The sequence below is a fragment of the Micropterus dolomieu genome, linkage group LG23 (assembly GCF_021292245.1).
Source record: "Micropterus dolomieu isolate WLL.071019.BEF.003 ecotype Adirondacks linkage group LG23, ASM2129224v1, whole genome shotgun sequence".
Lineage (NCBI taxonomy): Eukaryota > Metazoa > Chordata > Actinopteri > Centrarchiformes > Centrarchidae > Micropterus > Micropterus dolomieu.
Window position 1 is genome coordinate 995,589 of NC_060172.1, and position 22,676 is coordinate 1,018,264.

The 22,676-nt window shown below is 40.7% G+C and overlaps 1 protein-coding gene across 14 annotated transcripts in view; it reads right to left on the reverse strand.

Moving 5' to 3' along the window:
• Positions 1 to 6,331: 6,331 nt before the first annotated feature.
• The window catches only part of mdm1 (Mdm1 nuclear protein), a 25,118-nt gene continuing 8,773 nt past the window's right edge, over positions 6,332 to 22,676 (reverse strand). Inside the window, exons 2-17 of one of the 14 annotated variants that reach the window (XM_046040578.1) lie at positions 22,080 to 22,179; positions 21,489 to 21,626; positions 20,758 to 20,859; positions 20,644 to 20,721; positions 20,388 to 20,479; positions 20,149 to 20,286; positions 18,823 to 18,984; positions 17,359 to 17,465; positions 17,193 to 17,280; positions 11,711 to 11,931; positions 11,477 to 11,632; positions 10,381 to 10,463; positions 10,248 to 10,306; positions 8,872 to 9,139; positions 6,935 to 6,997; positions 6,332 to 6,831 (exon numbers count right to left, since the gene is read on the reverse strand). In XM_046040578.1, coding sequence (XP_045896534.1) covers positions 6,722 to 6,831; positions 6,935 to 6,997; positions 8,872 to 9,139; positions 10,248 to 10,306; positions 10,381 to 10,463; positions 11,477 to 11,632; positions 11,711 to 11,931; positions 17,193 to 17,280; positions 17,359 to 17,465; positions 18,823 to 18,984; positions 20,149 to 20,286; positions 20,388 to 20,479; positions 20,644 to 20,721; positions 20,758 to 20,859; positions 21,489 to 21,626; positions 22,080 to 22,179 — 1,965 coding nt within the window. In that variant the 3' untranslated portion in view covers positions 6,332 to 6,721. The other 13 variants (XR_006823222.1, XM_046040576.1, XM_046040579.1 and 10 more) reach the window with 13 other exon arrangements.

Below are 22,676 nucleotides of genomic sequence, written 5' to 3' on the forward strand. Positions count from 1 at the left end.
CAGAGAATGTAGGACAGGTTAACATCAAAAAACCCCAGAAGACGACACAAACACTCACACACAGCCACACACAGGTCAGTGCTGAGCTTACTGTCATTTCCACAAAGATGAAATTAAGTTTCAGTCAAGGTGTGCCGACCAACTTCGAGGATCATCGATCATTGTTTGTGTGTGTGTGTGTGTGTGTGTGTGTGTGTGTAATCCCTTGTGAATAAGATGCTGGAGGTTCTTACATAAACTTCCTTCTGACAAATACAATCAACTTGTCCAACCTGTTTGTGACAGTGGCACATGTTTATTTTTGTAATATTACACATCACTTATTACTTAACACAGAGTGATGTCATTACTATTGCAGGCCATTTACAATGAATAAAAGCTACTCTGATGCAGTGTGTGAGGTTCTGCAGAAAATAGGAAACAATTTCGCAATGCTGTATTGTTTAATTATGCAATGACTAAAACAAACATAGAGTGCATCATTTCAGCACGTTCTCATTCCCAGGGCATCAAACACCTGCGCTTGTGCAAGTCATTTAGCACCATGGATCAATGCACAGGGGGGATGCTCTTGGTAAAGTCCGAGTAGGGAGGGGGTTGGGCTGAAACCAGACTTTCATCCAGGAGAGTGGTGTTCGTCTCCCGTGTGAAACAAAAACTTAACACTGATTGCTTTAAGTTACTTGAGTATCGTGACTTAACTTATGTAAGTAACGAAGCTATTTTAACCCAAACCATGATCTTTGCCTAAACCTAACCAAATGGTGAGCTTTCACAACTTTAATCCCTCCAAGGAAGGTTAAAGTCAATAGCAACTGGTTGAAGATACTTGAAGACGTTTCGTCCCTCGTCCGACAGACTTCTTTAGTTCTGCAGAACTTCAGTTCTTTAACCAAGTCCAGTTGCTTTTGACTTTAACCTTCCTTGGATAACTATGACCTGGATCACTGAGAATCTACACAGATCACTACTTTTATTTTGAAAGTCTAACCAAAGTTGCATATTTACAGCATAGCACTACAACCAAGTGTCCAAATGTGACGCCGTGGGATAAAAACAGGTTGATAATAACTCATCTGCTAAAATAGCACTTTTTTAAAAGATAATTTTGGGGGGTTTTGCCTTTGTTTAATAGGAACACCTGAAGAGAGAGACAGAAAAGGTGGGAGAGAGAGAGAGGGGGGATGATATGCAGCGGCTGGGATCAACCCGTGACGCTGTGGTAAGGACTTGGCGTTGTACATGGCGTGTGCGCTCTACCAGGTGAGCTCACAGGTGCTCTGTAAAAGTAGCTTTTATGAGCCCCAGATTATCAACAACAAGTTGTGCATTTATGAAAAACATTACTGGACTTTTGCACACTAAAGCTGAGCATTGAATCCAGTGAAAAGCCTGTAATTTGCAGTGCCTCTAATGGCCCAGAGAGGACGCTGCTGCAAGAATAGTCTGATTGCATTGAAGTGAATGGGGGGGAAAAGCCTACTGTCTCTCCAGAAATCCAAAGTTAATATATATATTTTAGATAAATTATTTCAGTTATGACTATTTTTAGTTGTATTTGATGTTTAGCAAGTATAATATTTACCAATTTTAGCATGTAAATTTAGCATGTTAGCTTGCTAATGTATGCTAATTGGCACTAAACACAAAGTACAGCTGAGGCTGATGAGAATGTGATCAGTTTAGCACATTGGACAAGCTATGAATCTCTAAACAAAATGTCATTATCCATCCAATAGTTGTTGAGATTTTTCCGTCTGGACGAAAGTGGAGGACCAACCACTACAGGCACAGTGGAAGTATGGCTAATAATATCTTTGAATGTCACGAAATAGTAGTTACTGTATGTTGGGGATCTTTTCTTCAACTTAAACTGGGAATACACATTGATTAAAGAAACATCATCATTTCTTTGTCCAAATACAATTAAGATTATAGGCAGACTATACTTAGTATTTATACATATACCTAAATTAGTAGCAGCTTATATTTATTTTTGTAATACTGACATATCATGAGACTTTCTACACGTCCAGCGGACACAAAACAACATTAAGTTTTATCTGAAGTTGACAAATGTGAGTTCAGTATTCTCTCTCTGTTAGCTCTGTTTCTGGCCTCCACCAGCTCCTGAGGCTCTTCAGCTGCTAAATGCTCCACCATGTTCACCAGCTGCTCTCTTAACTGTGTCTGTCTGCCGTTTGCTGCCGAGCAGGTGGATTTTTAAAGCTATTTCTCTGAACAGGAAAGCTGCAGCTGGACAGATACAACAATGAGCTGAAACTCACTAAAGATCTCTGTAAAGCCAAGAAGCTGCAGAGTCAGGTAATAATTCTCTGTAAATTTATGTATTATAGCCAGTTAAAGATAATTAAAAATGCTTGTGCATGACCTAGAGGAAGACATTTTAAGAACATCATGATTCAATCAAGCAGTTAATTTTAGACTAAAATAAGCAAATACAGGATAATTATGTAACAGAGTGCTCCTGTGAGGCCATAATAAAGTAATAAACTCTGATGTTGATGCCAATGCAGTAACGCCCAGTTTCCCCTCAATCTCCCAGCTTTTTAACATAAGTATTTCCCTGTCAAGAGTTTTCCTGCTAGGAAGTTTTTTTTTGTGGGTATAAAGTGAAGGATCGAGTGGCCGGGTCCTTTATCCATTAAATTTTATTGTGTTGGACGTGGGCGTGAGTCCCTCGGAGACAGATTATAGGTAATAAGATAATGATGAAAGCCTTCACAGCTAAAATTGAGCTGCAGGTCATCCTTCAACGGTCATCAGCTGATAATAAATGACAACAAAAAGACAGATTTTTACTCTATTTACACTGAGATTTTTATGTCAAATAATCAGAATAAAAATGCTTCACATGAACGTTTCCCTTCTAATGAACCCACTCAATCTGAAAGACATTGCTCATATTTACCAGTTTCCCGTCTGTGGCAGCATATTCTGATAAAACTGTGGTGTCTTTTTTTTTTTTTATTGGTTCCACAAACTCATCAAATCAGGTGTTACGTCACCTCCGCATCATACAAATAGATTCAGTCATGACCTGCTGCAACATGTGGTTCGTAATGACGAATAGGCAATCTCAAGTGGAACACCCAGATAGCAACGAAAGGGAAATAACCAGCGACCCAGATGAACGGCGGTGACCTCAGGAAGTTTTCAGATAAAGGATTTCATAAAGGTTTCTAAATCTCCCAGACTCGTGCTCAGGTTTTGTGTTCAAAGATAATTCAGGAAGTTTGTCTTGCAACAACAATGATAATAAACTACGATGCACATCGATGTGCAGGTTGTTGCACCAGCTGTCAGAGCGGTCACTTTTATTCCAAACTGCTGTTCAAAAGTTAATATTTAAGCCAATCTGACTGAATTCAAAATTATTTTGTTGCAGCTGAAGGCATTAACATTTTCAGAACCAGAAGGAAAGTTTGTTTAATATTAATGCTACACGGTGAGTGCTACAGTGCAGTACAGTTATTATTATCTGGAAAAGAGAACAAGTAACTGATGGATTTTATTAAATCATAACCTTTTCTCAAAGCATTTTATTCACGTCATCCTCGTGTTTTATTTGTTTATTTAATTGTATCAAACTCATTCTTTGTACTTGGTGGTAAGAGAGCAGAGCAAAAGAGCAGCAAGTGGAGGCTGGGATGGTATTCAGTTATAACGATGACAACAATAATAATAATTAAAATAATATGGGTTTAGTCGTTCAAAAAAAGGGGATGATGAATTTAGTTTTTCCCACGTAAAGCACTTTGGCACAGAGTCTATAAAAGCTGCTGTATGTATTAAAGGCGTACCCACCACATGGTCAGAAATAATCATTTTTTAAAAAATGTATATATACAATACACCGTATGTTATGTCTCAAGTAAAATCTTTATATACTAGAGAATGAAAGAGAATAAAAAACCCAAGATACAATAACATATGTAAAATAAACAAAACACAAAATATTATATATAGTATACATAATATGTGTGCAAAGTAAAAACAATTGTTCTTTTTATCATTTCTGGCCATAATTACATTTGGTACAGTATCTCTACAGGAGTACACCCCTCACAGTTTTGTAAATATGTGATTATATCTTTTCATGAAGAACCTTTCTACAATGTAAAGTAGTGAGTGTGCAGCTTGTATAACAGTGTAAATTTGTTGTCCCCTCAAAATAACACATCACACAGCCGTTAATGTCTAAACAGCTGGCAACAAAAATGAAAATGTCCAAATTGGACACTTTTGTGAGATACTGTAGGTACCAGACACCTAATTAGCTAAGTAGGTAGATTTATTTTATCACAATCCAACATGTTTCATAGTGTGAAATTGAGCTTGTAACTCCCTTCTGTTAGCAGACAATATACATTAATATAGAAGCAATTATAAAAATGGTAAGCAGAAATAAACTGTATTCAGTGGAGCAGTGCTGAGGATGAATTTGAGCTTAAAGAGTCTGAGCTTGGCGGGGAAAGCATTTTAATTAAAGGCCAATTTATACTGTATTTCCTCCTGCACATTTCCTGCTTGTCCTTCTTCTTCTGCCGTCCTCTGACGCCTTCTCTGCGTTTTAGTAATTTCATTAAAAATAAAAGCTGTTCAGCATCTGTCAGCTCCAACTCCAACATGATCCGCTCACTTTCTGTCGTCAATGTTTGCAGCAGCCTACACCAACGAAGAAGATGAAGACGCTCAACACAGTGTAACACAGAAACCCCACTGTTTAATTTAGAGCTTAGTACTTGCAAGGAAATTGTCTCTTCATTAAAAGAAAATCACATGCATGTAAAGTGTAAACAAAACAGATCATTTAAACTTCCTGATGGTGTTTGTTGTACTTTTGTGTGACAAGACTGAAACTGAGATTGAAGGAAGCGCAGCATTTGCACGCTCTGTGTTCCACACTTGTGTTGTCACGTTTGCTTGGATGCAACAGAATTTTTCTCATGATGGTGATGATAAAATCACAGGAGAGCACACGCCCCTGCACACTCCCTGAGGTTTATATTGTGTGACCTGTTTATCATCACGAGGGGAATTCACAGTCGGCCGTGTGTTGGTTTAGTGCGAGCGGCGTGAGCAGCTGCTAGGTAATCTTTCTTCTCTATCCGTAAGAAGTGATGATGACGAAGTTTGTTCCTCTTCCACTACGATGACATCATCTCTGTAATGTTTTTTAAAGAGGTGTGATTAAGGATTTTTGTTGTAAATTCCCAACCTAATCAAGGTGACTGAAAATAAAAAAGCAGATTAGATGTACAGAGGAAGTGTACAAGAGTACTACTACTGACAATCCTGCAGTGGTGAAAGTACACTTTTGAGGTACTTGAGTATTTCCATTTTCTGCTCCACAAACTTTTCCAGGGGGAAATATTTTATTTTCTTTACTTCATTATATTTATTTGATAACTTTAGTTACTTTGCTGATTCAGATCAATAATACAAAATATAAATCAACAAATAAATGATATTGTTGTGTCAATAAAACTTTATTGATCCCATTCACAAGTCCCCCAGCAGTACGTAGAGTCATTAAAAGGAGCTCAACCTTTATCAGCTGCAACATTAAAGCGGTTATAATCCAGAAATATATTGTAATATATGTTCATTCCTGTGCCATTCTGCATAACGAGTACTTTTAAGCTACACAATATTAGATAGCTTAAATTCTCCACAATTCATTTAGTTCATTTTACAAGAAAGAAATTCAGATTTTCTGGGTGCGTTCAATAAGAGAAGAAAAAAAGTCACATTTTTTCATTTCCCATCTTTGCAGAGCAAGAGTTTTGTGCAGAAGGAATTAAAGGTCCGTCCCAAATAAAGGCCGGGTGAGTTCAGTGAGTGAAGCAAATAAAAGCCGGGTTATTGATTATAAGTTTCAAGGTAATTTCATTTATACTTCATATTTTTTGCCAACTAAGACGCTAACGTTCGACTGTTAAGTGCGAAATTGTGTTTCAGCAGTTAATGAAGAAGAAACAATAAATTATTTGCATCCACCAAAGTTTAGTTTCCGTCCCAAATATTCTATATGCTGTTATAATAAATGCTTAATTATAAACAGCTTAAAACGTCATGTTTAGGGCAGTTTGACACATTGAACCATTAAGTTATGCTTGCTTTTGTTATGTCCTTGTGTTTTTGTTATTTTCATTTTATCCTTTATTGTTAAGAACTTTGTAAAGTTTGTTTCAGTCCCAGTTACAGGTCAGATGCATAGTAATGATGTGATCTGATCATAAAGCTGAGGAAGAGTTCAAGGTGACCAACACGACCACATTTCTTAAAGAGTTCAAAGACATAAAGGTTCATGCTCACATTCTTATTTTATTTTTAGTAACTTAAACTCATTATTTTCAGGATTTGTATACCACAAAAGCTAAAATCAGTCTGTGTTTATGTCACTTTTATCTCTGCAAACACGCAGTGAGCAACATAATTACTGAATACACAAAATTACTATATTTATAAAAACATCTATTACAAAAGTGTAGTTTAAAAAGGAACAGTACAATTATCTTACATTAATCTATAAATATACATTATTCCCACTATTTAAATTAAGCACTTTCATCTGTTTAAAAAATATCCTCACTAATTCTTCTACAGCAGTGACTGATCCACTATAAACTCTACGACGACGCGCTGGTTTCCATAGCGACAGCGGTGCGCTGCTTAGGGTTTAGGAGGTCAGAGGTCATCTCTTCCCCCAGAAGTTCTCTCGTCTCTTTTGAGCACGCTCCAGCACGGCGGACGCCACGGAGCAGGAAGCTGCCGAACGGCACGACATCACCGACAGGCGGTCGTCTAGGCAACGGGAAGATTTGAAGAATTTAAAAACATTTAAAACAAGATCAATGATTGTTTTTCGTTATTTAAAATGTGTAGAAAGTTGTTATTTTTATTTCACCGTCATCAGAGCCGCAGCCTCCTCCTGAACACTGCCGCTCCCTGAACCTCAGACCCAACTCACCTGCGGAGACACGGGTACGGGATTATTTGTGACGTGTACATTATGGATTAGCAATTTACTACAGTCACACAGAGGGACAAAATCCTCATCACATTATATGCAATTTTATAATGATCACAACACACAGTTTATATTAACTGTGACGTGGTCTTTTTTCCCCCCGAAAATCTATAGAGAAACTGAAAATGACAAAATAACTGCTTTCAGTTAATAAAGGGAATTAAATATCTGACCAATGAATAATCTTCTAACAACACAGAGTCTACAGCCATGCTAGCTGTTCCGTGAGGCTGTACTTACACAGCAACAGGTGAGGACTAAAGACTTTTTACTAATTTCACTGGGAGAAAAGTGAGTGCATAAGACAGAAAAAGGCAACCTTGAACAAACACGTTACAATAAAATTAAAAGCAGGGGTGCTCTGAGCTAAATGCTAACATGCTGATGATTGGCACTGTTGATGTTCATGCTAATCAGGGCTCAACGTTAAACTTTTCTGCAACTGGCCCCACCGGGCCAGTGGGTTTGAAACTTACTGGCCCTCCTTCCAAAAGTTATTTATCAGTGTTACAACAAAACCAAAGACTTAAAAGTTATGTACATGTACTGTTATCATGTTTAATTATTTATTAAATACATCCTGGATGTAAAAAACTAAACTAAATGTAATCAGTTAAAATAAATCAATAATGGGCTGAAGGAACCTTTTAGTTCCTTGAAAAAGAGAACTACCCCCTTCCCCGGGCAGGGACTTTTCTGGGGGGTAAAATAAAGTCCCTGTTCCCTGCGGAGGAAACACAGTGAGTTCCTCCAAAGGTTCCTAGTTCTGGGTAAAGTTCCTGTGGAGGAAATGCGGCTCTAGAGATATTTCCATCCATAGAGCTGAGCTGGGAACATGATCATAAATGTAATATTGCCATAAAGCACATCTGCTCACTGATTTGCATAATGGCCTAATATAGAAATAAGATAACAAGAGGGATCGTCACCGAGGCATTAATGATGCAGCTGTGAGGGTAAACAGCTGTTTTATTGTTTAACAGTTCATTTCGTCATGTTGAAAAACCCTCATTACACGAAACATGTAGTGAAATCTGCCACTGCGAGGTTTTCCCAGGTTTAATATGAAATCGGATCTGTTGAGAACACTAGATGAAAAGAAAATGAGAAGGAAGTGAAGAGGAGAGGGGGAGTCCCCGTGAGTGTGTCGGCAGATATTAACAGCAGCCAGGACAGAGGAGGTTTTGTTATTTTAAGATCAGGTAGATACTCCTTTGGTTTACAATTTTAGCAGGTTACAGCCTCAAATTTGGATCAAACCTTATCACATATGAGCAGTTATGTTATAATTTAAAGAAGCTATTCAAGAGAGGAACGTTTTCAATTGGTTTTAGTGGCTTTTTAATAAAATCAGGGTTCCTTCCTCACTTGTTTCTACATTTCCTTAAAACGTTCAAAGCCAAAGCACATGTTGTAATTTTAATCAACTTATAGATTTATATAAATGTATTTATTATAAGGGTTTTGTTTTGTATTCTTCACGCGGGAGTGATGAGGAAGCAGCTTATTTAAAAAGAACAGAAAGAAAAACAGATAAAAAAGCAAAAATAAATCGTCCTGGTCACCGAGCTGATTACAAAATCAATATAAAAACGTTCAATCAATTAATCAACAGTCCAACCATTTTGATAATTTAATAAATTAAATTTTTAAGCAAAAATGTGCTGCTTTCTTCTGATGTTAGACGTCAGTTTGGGCTTCAGGAACCAGACAATCAATCGATTAATGCAGAAGATCATATGGAGATTAATCTGTAATTCAACTGATTATTACTCAGCAATACAATACCAATACATTCCTGATGTGAAGCTCACCGTTGTGTTGGAAGTCGGGGTGTCTCAGAGTGCCTTGGATACAGTGCGGCGGGGGTGGGACCAGAGGGGGCGGGGCTACAGCGGGTGGAGGCGTTTGCTTCGTCCTGATTGGTTTAGAGGGAGGACTGGCAGCTGGTTTGTGGTCGGGCGAGGGGCCAGATGAAGGTGCGTGAGGGGAGTTATTCTCTGACCACGCCTCCTTCCGTTTGACCGGCACGTCTAGCGCGGTCTCCGCCCCCGCTGCCATAGACACGGCTGACCCGCACCTCTGACCGCAAAAACAGTCCCGTAAGTATCACAACAAAATATAATCTTTTTTTTACTAGAAGCACAGTGCATCTAGTAAGAATAAGAACATTGTGGGGCGCAACCCTTACAGGTTCAGTGTGCAAGTTTTAGTGGCATCTAGTGGTGACGGTAGCAAATTGCAACGGCTCAGTCACCGCTCACTCCTACCTTTTTATGCCTGTAGGAGAAGCTACGGTGGCCGACGCGCTCAGTCGGTCCTCCATATGTCCAAATTTCTCTTCTTTTCACACTTCTAGTCAGCCCCTCCAGGATTTCTCAGCCTTTATTGTGATTGTTGTGGGCTAAAATGCCTCATTTTGCAGCAGCTTTTCTAAAATATTGGGATGACAGTGGCAATGTTTCGAGCCTTTTTTTTGTTTTTGGTGATGAAATTGTGTGAATAATTGAAAACTGCAAAGGTTGATGTGATATTTTTATCTTTATAATTCTACTTGAATCATTACAGGCCCTCCAGGATTTCGCGGCCCTGCCACTAACCCTGCATCTTTGAACAAGCTTAACTTACTGCACGTCCTGCACAACGTCATTTATTTTTGTAGGCAAATGTGAGACGTTGGTATCACACATGTCTGCTGCATCATCGTCATTACAGTGCAAAACAAAACAACAAATCAGAACAAGTAAACAACTTGTTCCTTACTCTCCTTTTCACTAATCTAATCCGTGTAAACTCCCTCAGCCAGTCCCGTCGGAAACGGTGTGTTCTCGGATTTATTCGCCGCGGCCTCTTCTGACTCTGACTAGTTGACAGTTTGCTGCTGTGAGGGGCCCGGATCTGGTACAGGAGGAACCGGAGATGGAAAACAAATACGTCAGTGGTTCGTTTAGCCATGGTTGACTTTAACAGACGATGAGTTTGACGCCACGAAAGCGAGACACGCGTTATGTTATGTTACCCACGCCCTGCCCCTCTCACACGCATTGGCCAACTCTGGCAGACTCGCTCCCTCCTCGTTTTTCAACATGCAATAAAGAGTAAAAACAAGTCAGCAAACTGGCAGGTTGCACATGTGACCAATAAGTCGCAGTCCGGAGCCGTGATAATGTATAACTGATTATAGTGTCACCTGTTTGAATGGTGAAGATTCATCACTGCTCTTCAGTTTTCCCACTAGTATAGCGCCTCCTGGAAGACAGAGGTCAGAGGTCATACACTGTGGTCTGAGCAGAGTGTGTGTGTGTGTGTGCGCATGCATGTACCGGTGGCAGGTGTGGTGAGGTCATGGTGAGTTCTCTGAACTGGTAGCATCTTCAACCTCGGAGTCGGTAACCTTCCCTCCTCCCTACACACAGAAACACACGTACACACAAAACATCCCCCGACACCAAAGACAAACACACAGTTTCAGTTCCTAAGAAACCAGTATGGCCGCAGAAAAACATCAAAGGAATAAAAACTGCATGAGTTTCAACCAGAAATACGTTGGTGTCTGTGTGAAGACAGACGTCTTTGTGGAAACAGCATTAAATAAACTGCAGCTTTACATTCAGATTTGTCCTGATTCCAGCCCCGAAGAACAAAGAAACATCGAACGTATGAATGAAGCGTGAAAGCTGTGGATCCTTTCCCTTCTTTTCCTTTCATATTTACGCTATGCTGGCTAACGGCCCCTTTGGTCATTAATGTAACACGATGCTCCCAGACCGCTGCTGTCCCACATCTACAAACCGACCGACCAACTCAAACATCAGTCGATCACGTTTGGAGTCTGAACTTTCAACTGTTATTTATAGAGTTAAAAATAAAAACACGAGCTAGAGCCTGCAGCCAGTTAGCTTAACTTAGCATAAAGACTGGAAACAGGGGGAAACAGCTAGCTTGGCTCTGTCCAAAGGGACCAATATCCTCCTACCAGCATCTCTAAAGCTCAATCATTAACACTTTAAGTCTCGTTTGGGGTTGGGCATCGAGAACCAGTTCAAAGTTGGAACCGTTACTAAATTTCCAAGACGTTCTGAGCGTTTGGATTCTGCTCATCGGTTCCTAACTTTCTGCTTATTTCAGCTCCTGATTGAACTGCAGTGAGTATTTGACAGTCTATAAAAGCAGACCCGAGATTCCATAAGAACCAGATTATTATGGAAGAATCAGAATCAATCAAATTTCAACGATACCCGACCTTAAACACATTCAAGTGTAAAAACGTCAAGTTGTGGTCATGCGACTGTTCCCCCGCCATTTCCAGTCTTTATGCTAAGCTAAGCATCTGCTAGCTGTAGCTTCATATTTAAGAGAGAGTTGAAAGTGGTATCAACCAATGTCAAAGACAAGAAGTATCTGAAGAGTAACACTTACTCGTGTGTATTTTCTTCTTCTTCTTCTCCCCAGGCCGTATGCCTTTCAGCAGGAGGACTTGGAGGTGTTTGTGCTTTTATTTGTGTGTTTTTGTTTGTTCTGGTTATTTCTGCTGACCCCGCAACAGAAGACCTCTTACTGGAGTTACTGGAGCGGCTGAAAACAGAGACCGACACTTATATAATAAAAGAAACGTCTTCAGAGGACGCTCTCTCCACCCGTCGTGTCTCTCACCTGGCCAGGTCCAGGGCCTCCACACAGGAAGTGCTGCGGCTGTCTGGGTCGTGATCGGAGGCGAGGCGGGGGGAGGGGGGGTCAGTGGCAGAGTCTGTGGTTTCTGTTGGCTCCCACAGAGCGTTGTGTTCAGACAGCAGCTGGCTCAGGTGATCTCTGCAGAAATTCGCTCCCCAGGCTCGACGGCGGTACGACAAGGCCTTCTGCCTCAACTCCTTCACCTGCACGGGGACACACAGGAAGTCTTTTAAACGGGATTGGTTTCAAAAATCACGATTACAATGGAACTGTTTCGAATCCGATCATCGGCACCAAAATGAACACGCTCTAGTTTTGGTTTCTGTTGCGGCCATCGTACTTCAGGCGCTTGTTCTGTTGCAGCCATGGTGTGCAGTAAGCAGCGCTCAAAAGTGTGGCTTTACTTTATGATGGATAACCTCGGGTCGGCAACACCTGGCAGACTCTTATTTCTTGCACGGGAGGATGCACTAAAAATCAACAAGTAGTACACCGTGTTCGACATGCTAAGGCGTTGTCCCTGTCCTGCCTCGTCCTCCTTGGACAACTAACATGTACCTCGTTGCAATCGTGAACTTGTAGTGAAACAACTTGCTTGATTTTAGTTGCTAAGATTGTGGCACAAATGGAATCAGAATTGTTCAAATCAATGCCCAACCCTACTTTCACCTAATACGTCCATGAACTAAGACTCCAGGAGTTAAACTCAGAATCTAAAGATACTGCATGAGGTGAAAGGACAGGTGCATGTCTAAAAACAAGTTAATCACTATAGTTCGCAGTTTGCATAACAATTCGGACTCGTTCTCCGAGTCAAATCTCAACACGCCGACACGATACACTTATTTTTAGATTCAGTGCGACTTACACTTTCCGAGGAGGCCTGATGTGAATAAATGTCCACAAATCCACTTGAACTCAAACAGCTAATTCAGCATACGTTTATGGTGCCAAATGTAAACTTCAAAAAATATTTATTCCTTCAAGTTCAAAAAACTTAATTAATCTCTCTAGGGGCAATTAGGTAAGAGCAACATGTACCCAAAAAACAAATACACAATGCAAAACGCACACATTTCACAACATACAACCAAGCAAGTGAACCCAGAACCTGAATAAATAATAGTAAAATGCCAGTAGATAATGTAATGTGCAATATAAATACTACACCCTGCAGGGAGAAAAGATTTGGAGTGGTGGTTGAACGCAGGTAGTGCATGACGACGCCCAGAGGGCAACAGAGTGAATTCACTTCTGGAGCATGGCCCGCAGAGGCTAAGATACTATATACTATGTATATATTGATAAGACTGCGTGAATGAAGCTGTGCACAAGTTGTAGCAGCATTTAAGGTTTGTGTTTGACCAGTTAGCACCTAATTTGACTCAACTCCTGAACCTGTACATGAGAAAGATGAACCATGCAGACTAAATCCTGAAGGCCGGTTCTTAGTTCTTTGACTCAAATTAAAATGCATTTCAGAGATGAAACGTTTATTAATCAATTTGTTGTTTATTCTGCAGCTATTTTGATCATCAAGCAAAAACACCAAACAGATTCTCCAGGTTCTCGCAGGTTTAAAGGGAGAAATGATTTAAAAAGGTTTGTGCAATCACAACGGGTTACAGAGAGTTCGTATCGAACACATTAAATACTTCAACTCTGCTTTAATCATGAAATGTGTCTGAGTTGCAGCTTTTGCAACACCTCACTCACTGATTCTGGTAATCCTTCACATTAACCTGACCCTGACCCCAGTCCTCAAAGCTAACCTCAGCCTGTCCCTAATCTAAACCTCAATCCCCATGACGAACAATACGGCTGACACATTGACTGCTGCTGTGCTGACTGACAGGAGTCTGTATATGTTTTATTGTGTCCTCTGAACCAACAGCACCTCACGTCAGCTGAAAGCTTCCCTCCGCATACTGAAACTCTTTAGAGGCCAGACTCACCGCAGGGATGGAAAGTTAATGGGACGCTTACACGTCGTCCACAGATTCATCAATTTAGTTTATTTAAAGAAATAATGTACAATTAAAATAAGCTGCAGCATTAGTTTCTGTGCTCTCCACCAGAACAAACTCCAGTTGTGCATAACCCTGACCCCTTTATTAGGTCCACCTATTTAAAGCTAAAGCAGCTCTGCAATGAATTCTCCCTTCATGAAAGTTTCAATGTTCTGTTTTCTGTGTTGGGAGAAGTTTCAAATCTTTTATATCAATGAGAGGTTTGGTTTCTTCCACCCCCAAAAAAGATGCTAATGCTTTTTATTTAGACTAATTTATACAAAACCAGCAATTATTATATTATTAATATTAGGTTTCATTAAACTGAGTTCAGGCTGCATTAACATCTCTAAACAGCAAAGATATATAAAATAAATAAAGCCTGTAAATACTTTCATGTTAGTCACTAAAAAATTACTTCTGGTCCCGGACAGACTTACTGTACTTCACTAATACAAATAGATATTATCGCCTCTAAATCACAACACGCCCTTCAATGAGGGTAAACTAAATAACATACACACCTTTTTCTATAATGCAATACAGTTCAACATCTTCACAAACTACATCCTTCAACACGGCCTCTAAAAAAACTCATATAGGGTGGAACGACTGCAATTATTAACAGATATTGCGAAATGAGTCACGATATTAAAAAGTCATTTTTGCATTTAATTTTTGCTAAATAAAATATAAAAATTGCGTCCCATTTTTTGCTGGGGTCTGCACCAAACAGCATGTTCCCTCTGGAGACTATAAATAGTAGGCCGGGGGCGTCTCTGTAGCACCACAATGCTTCATATATATGGTACGTTGTGACACATTTTATCAGCTCCTGCAATTTAGATAATGCACTTGGCCACATCGAGATAATATTTAGATGGATTGTCCAACCCTAATTTCACACATCGTTGAACATGTGCTGCTCTGACAGCCTCCACTCTGCTGGTTTCAGGTTCCCAGCAGATGCTGAAGCTGCTGCAGAGATTTGCTCCCAGATCAGGTCTGGCTCACGGTCCAGTTCATCCGGAAGGTGTCGGATGGGGTAGAGGTAAGGGATCTGTAAAGGCCAGTCAAAGACTTCCACACCTAAACATTTCTTCATGGAGCTGGCTTTGTGCACGGGGGCGTTGTGATGTTGAAACAGGAAGTGGACTAACACAAGCTGTTGCCACAAAGTTGAAAGAACATTTTTGTCTAAAATATCATTGAGTGTTGCATCATTAAGATTTGGCCTTTACTGGAACTGAAGGGCCCAAATCAGCAGCCACATCCCCGGTTACAGAACAGGGCAATACAGTGTAACAACATCTTTAGATATTAGGAAGGAAAATGAAGAAACTGTTTTCCCTTGCACAGGTGTTGGGAATGTACTTTACGCTGTTCGTCTGCACCAGTTTGATGTTTTTATCTGAACTGATGCCAGCTGAATTTTGCAGATTTAAAGTACAAAAGTTGAAAAGTGCTTTGTCTTGCAAAAAGCAGCTGTCCCCTTCCTCAACGACACTTTCCACAAGACTGGTGGGAAGCTACCTGTGTGTGTGTGTGTGTGTGTGACTAACAGTGAGTTGTTTCCCTGAAATGAAGCTCTGTGGTTTCAATGCTGACACTCAGCACTCTGGGTTTCCATCAGCAACACACACACACAAGCGCACAGTTTAGCTAGCTGGCAGCCACAAATCCCCCGTCTACCACATGAAGGAAGCTGATCAAGGGAATAGTGATCAGTCAGATCAACCGTCCTCTCTGTGAGGTGTTGAGAGGTGCAGGTGGACAAAGTGCTGCAGAGTTTAATTTTAGCTAAAAACATACACAAAAGTGGTCAAACCTTTAGTGAAGGTGGTTCAGAGAAGATAACAACTACTAAAAGTCACTCTGTATCACCATGGACCCACTTTAGTTTATTTATGTCCCACATACACCGTCCTAAGTGTTTCCTACAGGATATTAAGAGACGATGACATGGTGGGTGGTCCTCGGACCCTCTCGGGGGGTTTATTTGTACATTTTAAAGTTAAATGCATTATTTTGGTGCAAAATTAAGAGGTTATCTATGAAGAACTTTGCACTCTTATAAACAATATTGTGCTCTAATAAACTATTTAATCATAAACCCATTGTAGAGCTATAAATGGTGATGAAAAAGCAACAAAAGTCAACTAATTTATTTAATGTTTTTCCAGCAACTCTAAATCAAAGACTACAAAATAAGTAATTTCCCTAACATTTTATATTTTTTATATGGACCCATGTAATATGTTTTATACTTTCTGTTAATATAATCCAATTAATCTTATTTCCATCCTGTACAGACGCCTTATTTTGAAAACCGTACGTTGTACATGTGTTTCCTCCTCGTGCTAAATCCATCCAGTCCCACCCGGTTTGATAAAAAATGTTATATGTGGTTTCTCGTCTTCACAGCCTCTCTTCAGGTAAGACTCTCATCCTGCAGCCCTTGTCTTTGTAAAGAGACAAACTGACAGGATAAAGTCTCTAACCTGCCTGTCAGCTCGCTCTGGGCCGCTTCAGTTACCATAAAGGCTTGAATACGTGTGCACTCCAAATGTAGGTGCGGCTAGCTTCATCGCCTTCTCAGAAACGAGTGACAGAAACAGACCGTTAACGTTACCGTAGTTACCTCAAAAGAAAAGTGGTTGTCTTGAGTCGGATGCCAAAGTGTGTGAGATGTGTAAAAATATTTTCGGTTCATTTTGATATTATGGCGTAACCAATTAGTCTTGTTCATTAATGAAAAACACTGCTGTCAAGCTGCCCCAAATACTCACTAGAGCAGCTGCTGTGTGAAAGTATTGAGAGAGAGACATCCAGGTTCTTATAGAAATCTCTATGAGAACCCGGTTTGTAAGTGACGATGGTCTTGTGGAAGAAATGCTCATTTTTTTGTAACATTGTCACATTTTTATTAATAAAGGGATTTTTTTGCATCTGAAGAGCATCTTGTGTGTTTTGTAAGTGTTTAGGCATTTTTACTATAATAAGGGACTGTTTCTATTGGCTACTTACACCTACACCAGACTACTTCTTAAAAAGTCTGGATTCAAGAGTGCAAACCCTTTTATATTTGTTTCTCATAATTTGTTTCCATGTTTGAGCTCTGGTAACTAAATCCAGCTGAACGGCTCGTAAGCTAACTGGAGCTGTTTGAAGATGTATTTTTCCTCTTTAGAAAAGATGAAATTTTTTTTATATAAAGTGAATTGAGAGGCAGAAAACCCAAATGGGCATATTTAACGCCTCCACCTATAGTTATAGTTACTTCCTCCTGCTTCCAGCCTATATGCTAAGCTAGGCTAAACATGACCTTTACCTACCTCCTTACTGATATCCAGCTTCTCATCTGGCCTGAAGCTTTATAAACGAGTCCAGTAATAAACACAGTTACTGACCCCGCCTCTCATTATGATGCACACTTAACAAGACTGAACCCTGACCTGAAGGGCATCGCTGTGTGTGGCTCCGCCTTCCTCCGGGATCCTGTAGAGGGGAGAACGAAAGCTCGACTCATACTCAGTCAACATCCTGTCAGACAGACAGACAGACTCATAAACATAATGAATTTACAATAAACAAAAAGACACATAAAACACAGAAACACACCTGTGTCCTCTCTGCACCTGAGGAGGAGGAGGAGGGGGCGTGGCATCATCTTTCTCCGGATTGGAGCGGGGCTTCTTCACTGACTCCTCCCTCCTCTTTTTGTTGCTCTGCAGATGAACACAGCTCAGTCAGGGCTTCTGTTGTGAAGAGTTAAATGACTGTAGGAAGACAAATCACCTCCACTACAGCAGCTGATAAACTAAAAAGTTAAACAACCACCACTGTGTGGGCACAGAAAAAAAAATAATACTACAGATCCCATTAAAAAACTCCAAACTGTTCCTTTGTCAATGTACACACATCTGAACCCAGGCGCGGCGCCCTTGGTGATAATTTAAAAGAGGTGTTTTAATGAACACAAGTGACATAAATATATGTTATAAACCAGGTTTTACTAAATGATAGTATATATTAGTTTAATTAAGTACATGCTAAACGTACTTTGTGTTGCCTTTTAGTTCACGGTTTACCATTTACAGAGTTTGCTTTCGTGGGAGCTGCCGTTGTTGTGTGACGTCATGCAGCTGCTTCTCCTGAAGTCGGGGTACATATTGTTTCCCAGAGTTCACAAGTAGGAACTCCAACTTCAGGTGGCAGTCGTTGTACTTTTTCTATTTGGAAGTTGGACATTTCTGAGTTCCGAGTTGCCTGGAAGGCAGCATTAGATCAATCAACTACAGCACTCCTCTGAGCCCAGCAGACATGTCTGACGAACAGCGACTCCTCAACTCGCTCCTGGACTCGTGTCTTTTGTTGAAACATGGTGTTTAACCCACGAACATCTAGGGCTTATGGGAAACGTTATTTGTTAAAGGCCGTTAAAAAAACATAACTACTGCCGTATATATTTTATTTTACCAGGCAAGTTAATTAAGAACTGTTTCTTATTTACAATAACGGCCTGTCAGGAGACAAACGGACCTATAAGGAACGGGTCCCAATGTGACGGAAGCCAGCGAGGCTGTGCAGTGAGTAAACCTCACTCCCCGACACCTTAAGAGACGCACTGGCGACAGACGCTAGTGCCCGTGGGTTTTTAGCCTCCTCGTCAGCGTGTCCGCCTCTCGTACCCGAGGTCACCCGTTCGAGTCAGGACCACGCAGGACCACAAAGAAACCAAATGAAAGAATAAATAAACTCTGCTCCAGGGCTGGAGGTTTAGCTATTAGTGTCAATGAGGTTTCCTTACTCCTTGAACAGAACCTGGAAGTTCTGGTTTAAGTTATTTTAAAATCTTTTCCTCTGCTTGAAAACTGGCAAAACTGTTGAAAGTTCCAACTGAGCAGATGTGTGCTTCAGAACATGAATATAAAATAAAACAGTAGAAAATAGAAAGCTTCATTCAGTAAATTAGTCAAGTGCAAATTCAAGCATCCTGTACACAGTAGGCGGCAGTGGTCATTCATACAGAAACAAGTACCGCAACAGAATGTGTGTGTGTGTGTGTGTGTGTGCGCGCGCTACCACGTGTGTGTGGAACAGTGGGACTCTCTGCTGTTCTAGTAGTTTACGAAGGCGGGGCTTAGGAGGCGGGGCCAGACCCTGGAAGCTCCGCCGATACTCAGTGTCCATGGAAAAGGGGTTCTTCTTAAAGGGGGGCACAGATCTGCTGCTGGAGTGAAGCACCTGCAGGGAGGGGTTAAAGGTCAGCAGCAGTCACTAATGACCAGTCACTTAAATATTAATCAATAAATAAAGGAACAATGAAGAGACTTTTTTTAACTGAATGACTCACTGAAACATTTCAAAATCAATAGATAAACCAGTTTTATCAATAACTAACATAACAGTTAACTCATCAGTTACTCTTCAGTTAAATGAAACCGGTCTACCTCCACCTAGTGGACACGCAGCTGAACTACAGGTCTTTAAACTCACTCTGGATTCTCTCTTTTTGTTTTTCTGTACAAAACACAGCACACACACACAAGTACAACCAGCTGAAGACGACAGTCTGTCTGAAGTTCTGTTGGATCACGTGGGTGTCTGTTATACCGCCACACTGAAATCTTTTAGTATAAAGTGTGCGGTCCTGCGTCTGGACTGAATCGTCTAGTGTGTGTTCTTAACATTAAAATATTAAAAATCGGTTAATTCTGTCGTTATGTCTGCGGTATCCCACATTGTGAAAGTCCTCTAGTGTGCATGAGGCATTAGGTAACATGAGTCAGCCGCCCGCCATGACTGCACAAATGAAACTGACAGAATCACTCAATCACAAGAAAGAAACGAACCACCGGGTCCACTTAAAATTGCTTTCATTGTTTCTCAGCCAAACACAGTGTCTAATCTTGGTGCTTGTGTTCTGTGCATTTTCTTCCCCATAAATTATTTATATGTTTCGAGTCCTGCATTGTTTACATCCACGTTTGCTAGCAAGCAGTCTTCTTCTTCCTCGGCTTTGTTGGTGCATTGTCACGCTTGTTAGCAAGTTACCAGCAACAACTGTCCATGAGCGGTTCTGCTCATTAAAGGTTTGCTCTATTGTGCTCCATGTGGCCACAACACCTTTAAAAGGGTCAGTACCGGGGCCGATACCAATGCGGCTTATCAGATCGGTCATTCCTAGTTAGCACCATTTTGTGTTCAGGATGACATACTGAAACTTGGTTATGTTGAGAGGTGGACATTAATTGTCCCTTTTATAAGATCTTAAAATATATTAAGCATTTGGGAGTTGTTGTTAGTAAGTGGAAGCATTTGCTAGCAGCATGCAGCACCTGTCAGACTGTCAGTATGGGTTTCACATGTGGTAGTGCCAGTGTTCAGTACTATTTGGTAATATCGTACCTGTTCTGCAGTCAGTAGGGGTGAAGCAGCTGTCGCGGGTTTCTTCCAGCCAAACTGTCTGAGGTACTCTGACCTATGACCTCCTGACCTTTGACCTCCCGACCTCAGCCCCGCCCTCCACCGCAGAGCATGCTGAACCTGCAACACAGGATGGAGGAAAAACTGTTCATTTATATTTTCAGTTAAGGTTTATTTAACTGAGAGGTAGTAACTCGGATTACAACTACATTTAGGCTCACCTCATTGGCCGAGGGCTGCTGTCCATCAGGCGCTGCTGTCAAAGTTTGGCTAAGGTGTGGTTGGCTGTCAGGCTTGGAGGGGTGGGGCTTCACTGAGGAGACAGAAAAAGAGCAGTGTGATGTATTGTTATCAACCTCCAGGGCTGAAAAAGGAAGCCAACCCAAGAGTGGCAAAAACAACAGTTCTCTTCAGAAACCTATGGGTTCTGACACGGATACGATGGTATGTCTATGTTTTATAGTCTATGATATTTACCAGATTTTCCATTGGCTCCTGGATCTCTTGCAGACCCAGGTCCTGAGTCTGCAGCAGGTCGTGGTCCTGCTGGAGGTCCTGAGTCTGCAGCAGGTCGTGGTCCTGCTGGAGGTCCTGAGTCTGCACGAGATCCAGGGTCTTCTCGTGCTCCAGGAGGTGTTGGGGGTTGTGGCTCCAGGGAAGGTCCCTTCCTGTGGGCTGAGTGACTCTTGGAGGCTGGTAATGAAGCGATGGAGAGGAAGTAGGACATTTAAAGAACACATTATTAGCTTACATAGGATGCTAACGCTAGCATACTAACATGCTAAACGGCAGTTTTTATACAAACTAATATTAGACAAAATAAATGTGTGTTCATATTCTAATGTAAATGTAAATGCTCCGTACTTGTATAGCGCCTTTCTAGTCTTTTCGACCACTCAAAGCGCTTTTACACTACATCTGCATTCACCAGTCACTGAGTCTAAGTGCTCAAACAGAAACTAACATTCACACACATTCGTACACTGGCAGAACAGCCGCCAGGGGCAATTCGGGGTTCAGTATCTTGCTCACCTTCGCAGACCTTAAGATTAACGGGCAACCCGCTCTACCTCTGGAGCCACAGCCGCCCCATGTTTGTAGTTTTAACCTAAATCTTGTTTATGTGTTAACATTACATGCTAAAAGCTAGCAGGTTCGCATGCAAACTGTACACATATTAAATAAGCTCAAAGCTCAGCCAAACTGCACAATAATGGGTGTTGGGCCAAGCTTGAAAAAGATGATAAACCTGCTTTATTGGGTTCTTATTTTAATACCTATTTGGGGGGGATTCTCATCAGTTTGTTATGGAGACTTCCTACCCGAAGTTCTGTGTGCTTGAGGAGTCGGCTGAGGGAGAATATGGTGCGGATCTGGAGGACAGAGGAGAGAGCTGCAGGACTGAATACCACCAGGTTCGAGCCTTTTTCGACGTTGGAGACTCGGTTCTCTGCTGATACCTGAGAAAAAGACATGTCAAAGACACAAGCAGTAATTTTAGATTTTTAGAATACTAATTATCAAATTCTTTGTTGTTTTTCTCTTTTGTATTTCTAAGTGAATATCTGTGTGTTCAAAGATTGTTCCACTTTGGTTTTTGATAGTTTTTATTGTTACTAAAACTTTAAAACTTTGGCTAAATTAAAAATTCAACTTTACTGAGAGGAGATAATTTGACGATGGAGCACAGAAAAGTGTAATGTTGGCAATAGGTTATGATAAAACATATTCTGCATTTGTAAAACTGCACTACAACAAAACAAAAAAGAGCTTAACTCCAGTCATATTTTAGTTCCATGTGGTGGGAAAGCTGAAAGATCAAGGACAAACTTCCTCCTGTATCTGCAGCATGTTCAGACTAAAGTTTGTCCAATCCCCCAACGTCCAATCAGAGCTCAAATCAGGTTTCTTACCCATCTGGTCGGAGCGCAGGCCGGCCAACGGAGCACAGCGCTGAGGAGACACACTTCTGGACCGGGAAACCCTGTAGCTCTTTTGGTATTCACTCTGACCCTGAAAAAAAACACACAAATATAATAATAATAATAATCTTTATTTGTAGAGCACTTTTCAAAAACAAGTTACAAAGTGCTTTAACAAGTGTAAAGACAATAATACCCAAAAAACAATACAAGATAAAGAAAAGACTAAAACACATGTTTAAGATAAATATAAAATTAGTAAAATACAATAAAATAAAAGGGATAAAATAAAGTCAAATAAGATCGGGAAAGGCTCTCCTATAAAAGTATGTTTTAAGAATGGCCTTAAAAGAATTCACTGACTCAGCCGACCTGATTTCCTCGGGCAGGCTGTTCCAGAGCCTCGGGGCCCTGACAGCAAACGCTCTGTCCCCTTTAGTTTTCAGTCGAGACTCTGGAACAGACAACAGACCTCTGCCCGAGGATCTCAAGGTACGTGCTGGTGCGTATGGGACTAAAAGGTCAGAAATATAACAAGGCGAGAGGCCATGAAGAGCTTTAAAAGTGATCAATAGAATTTTAAAGTCA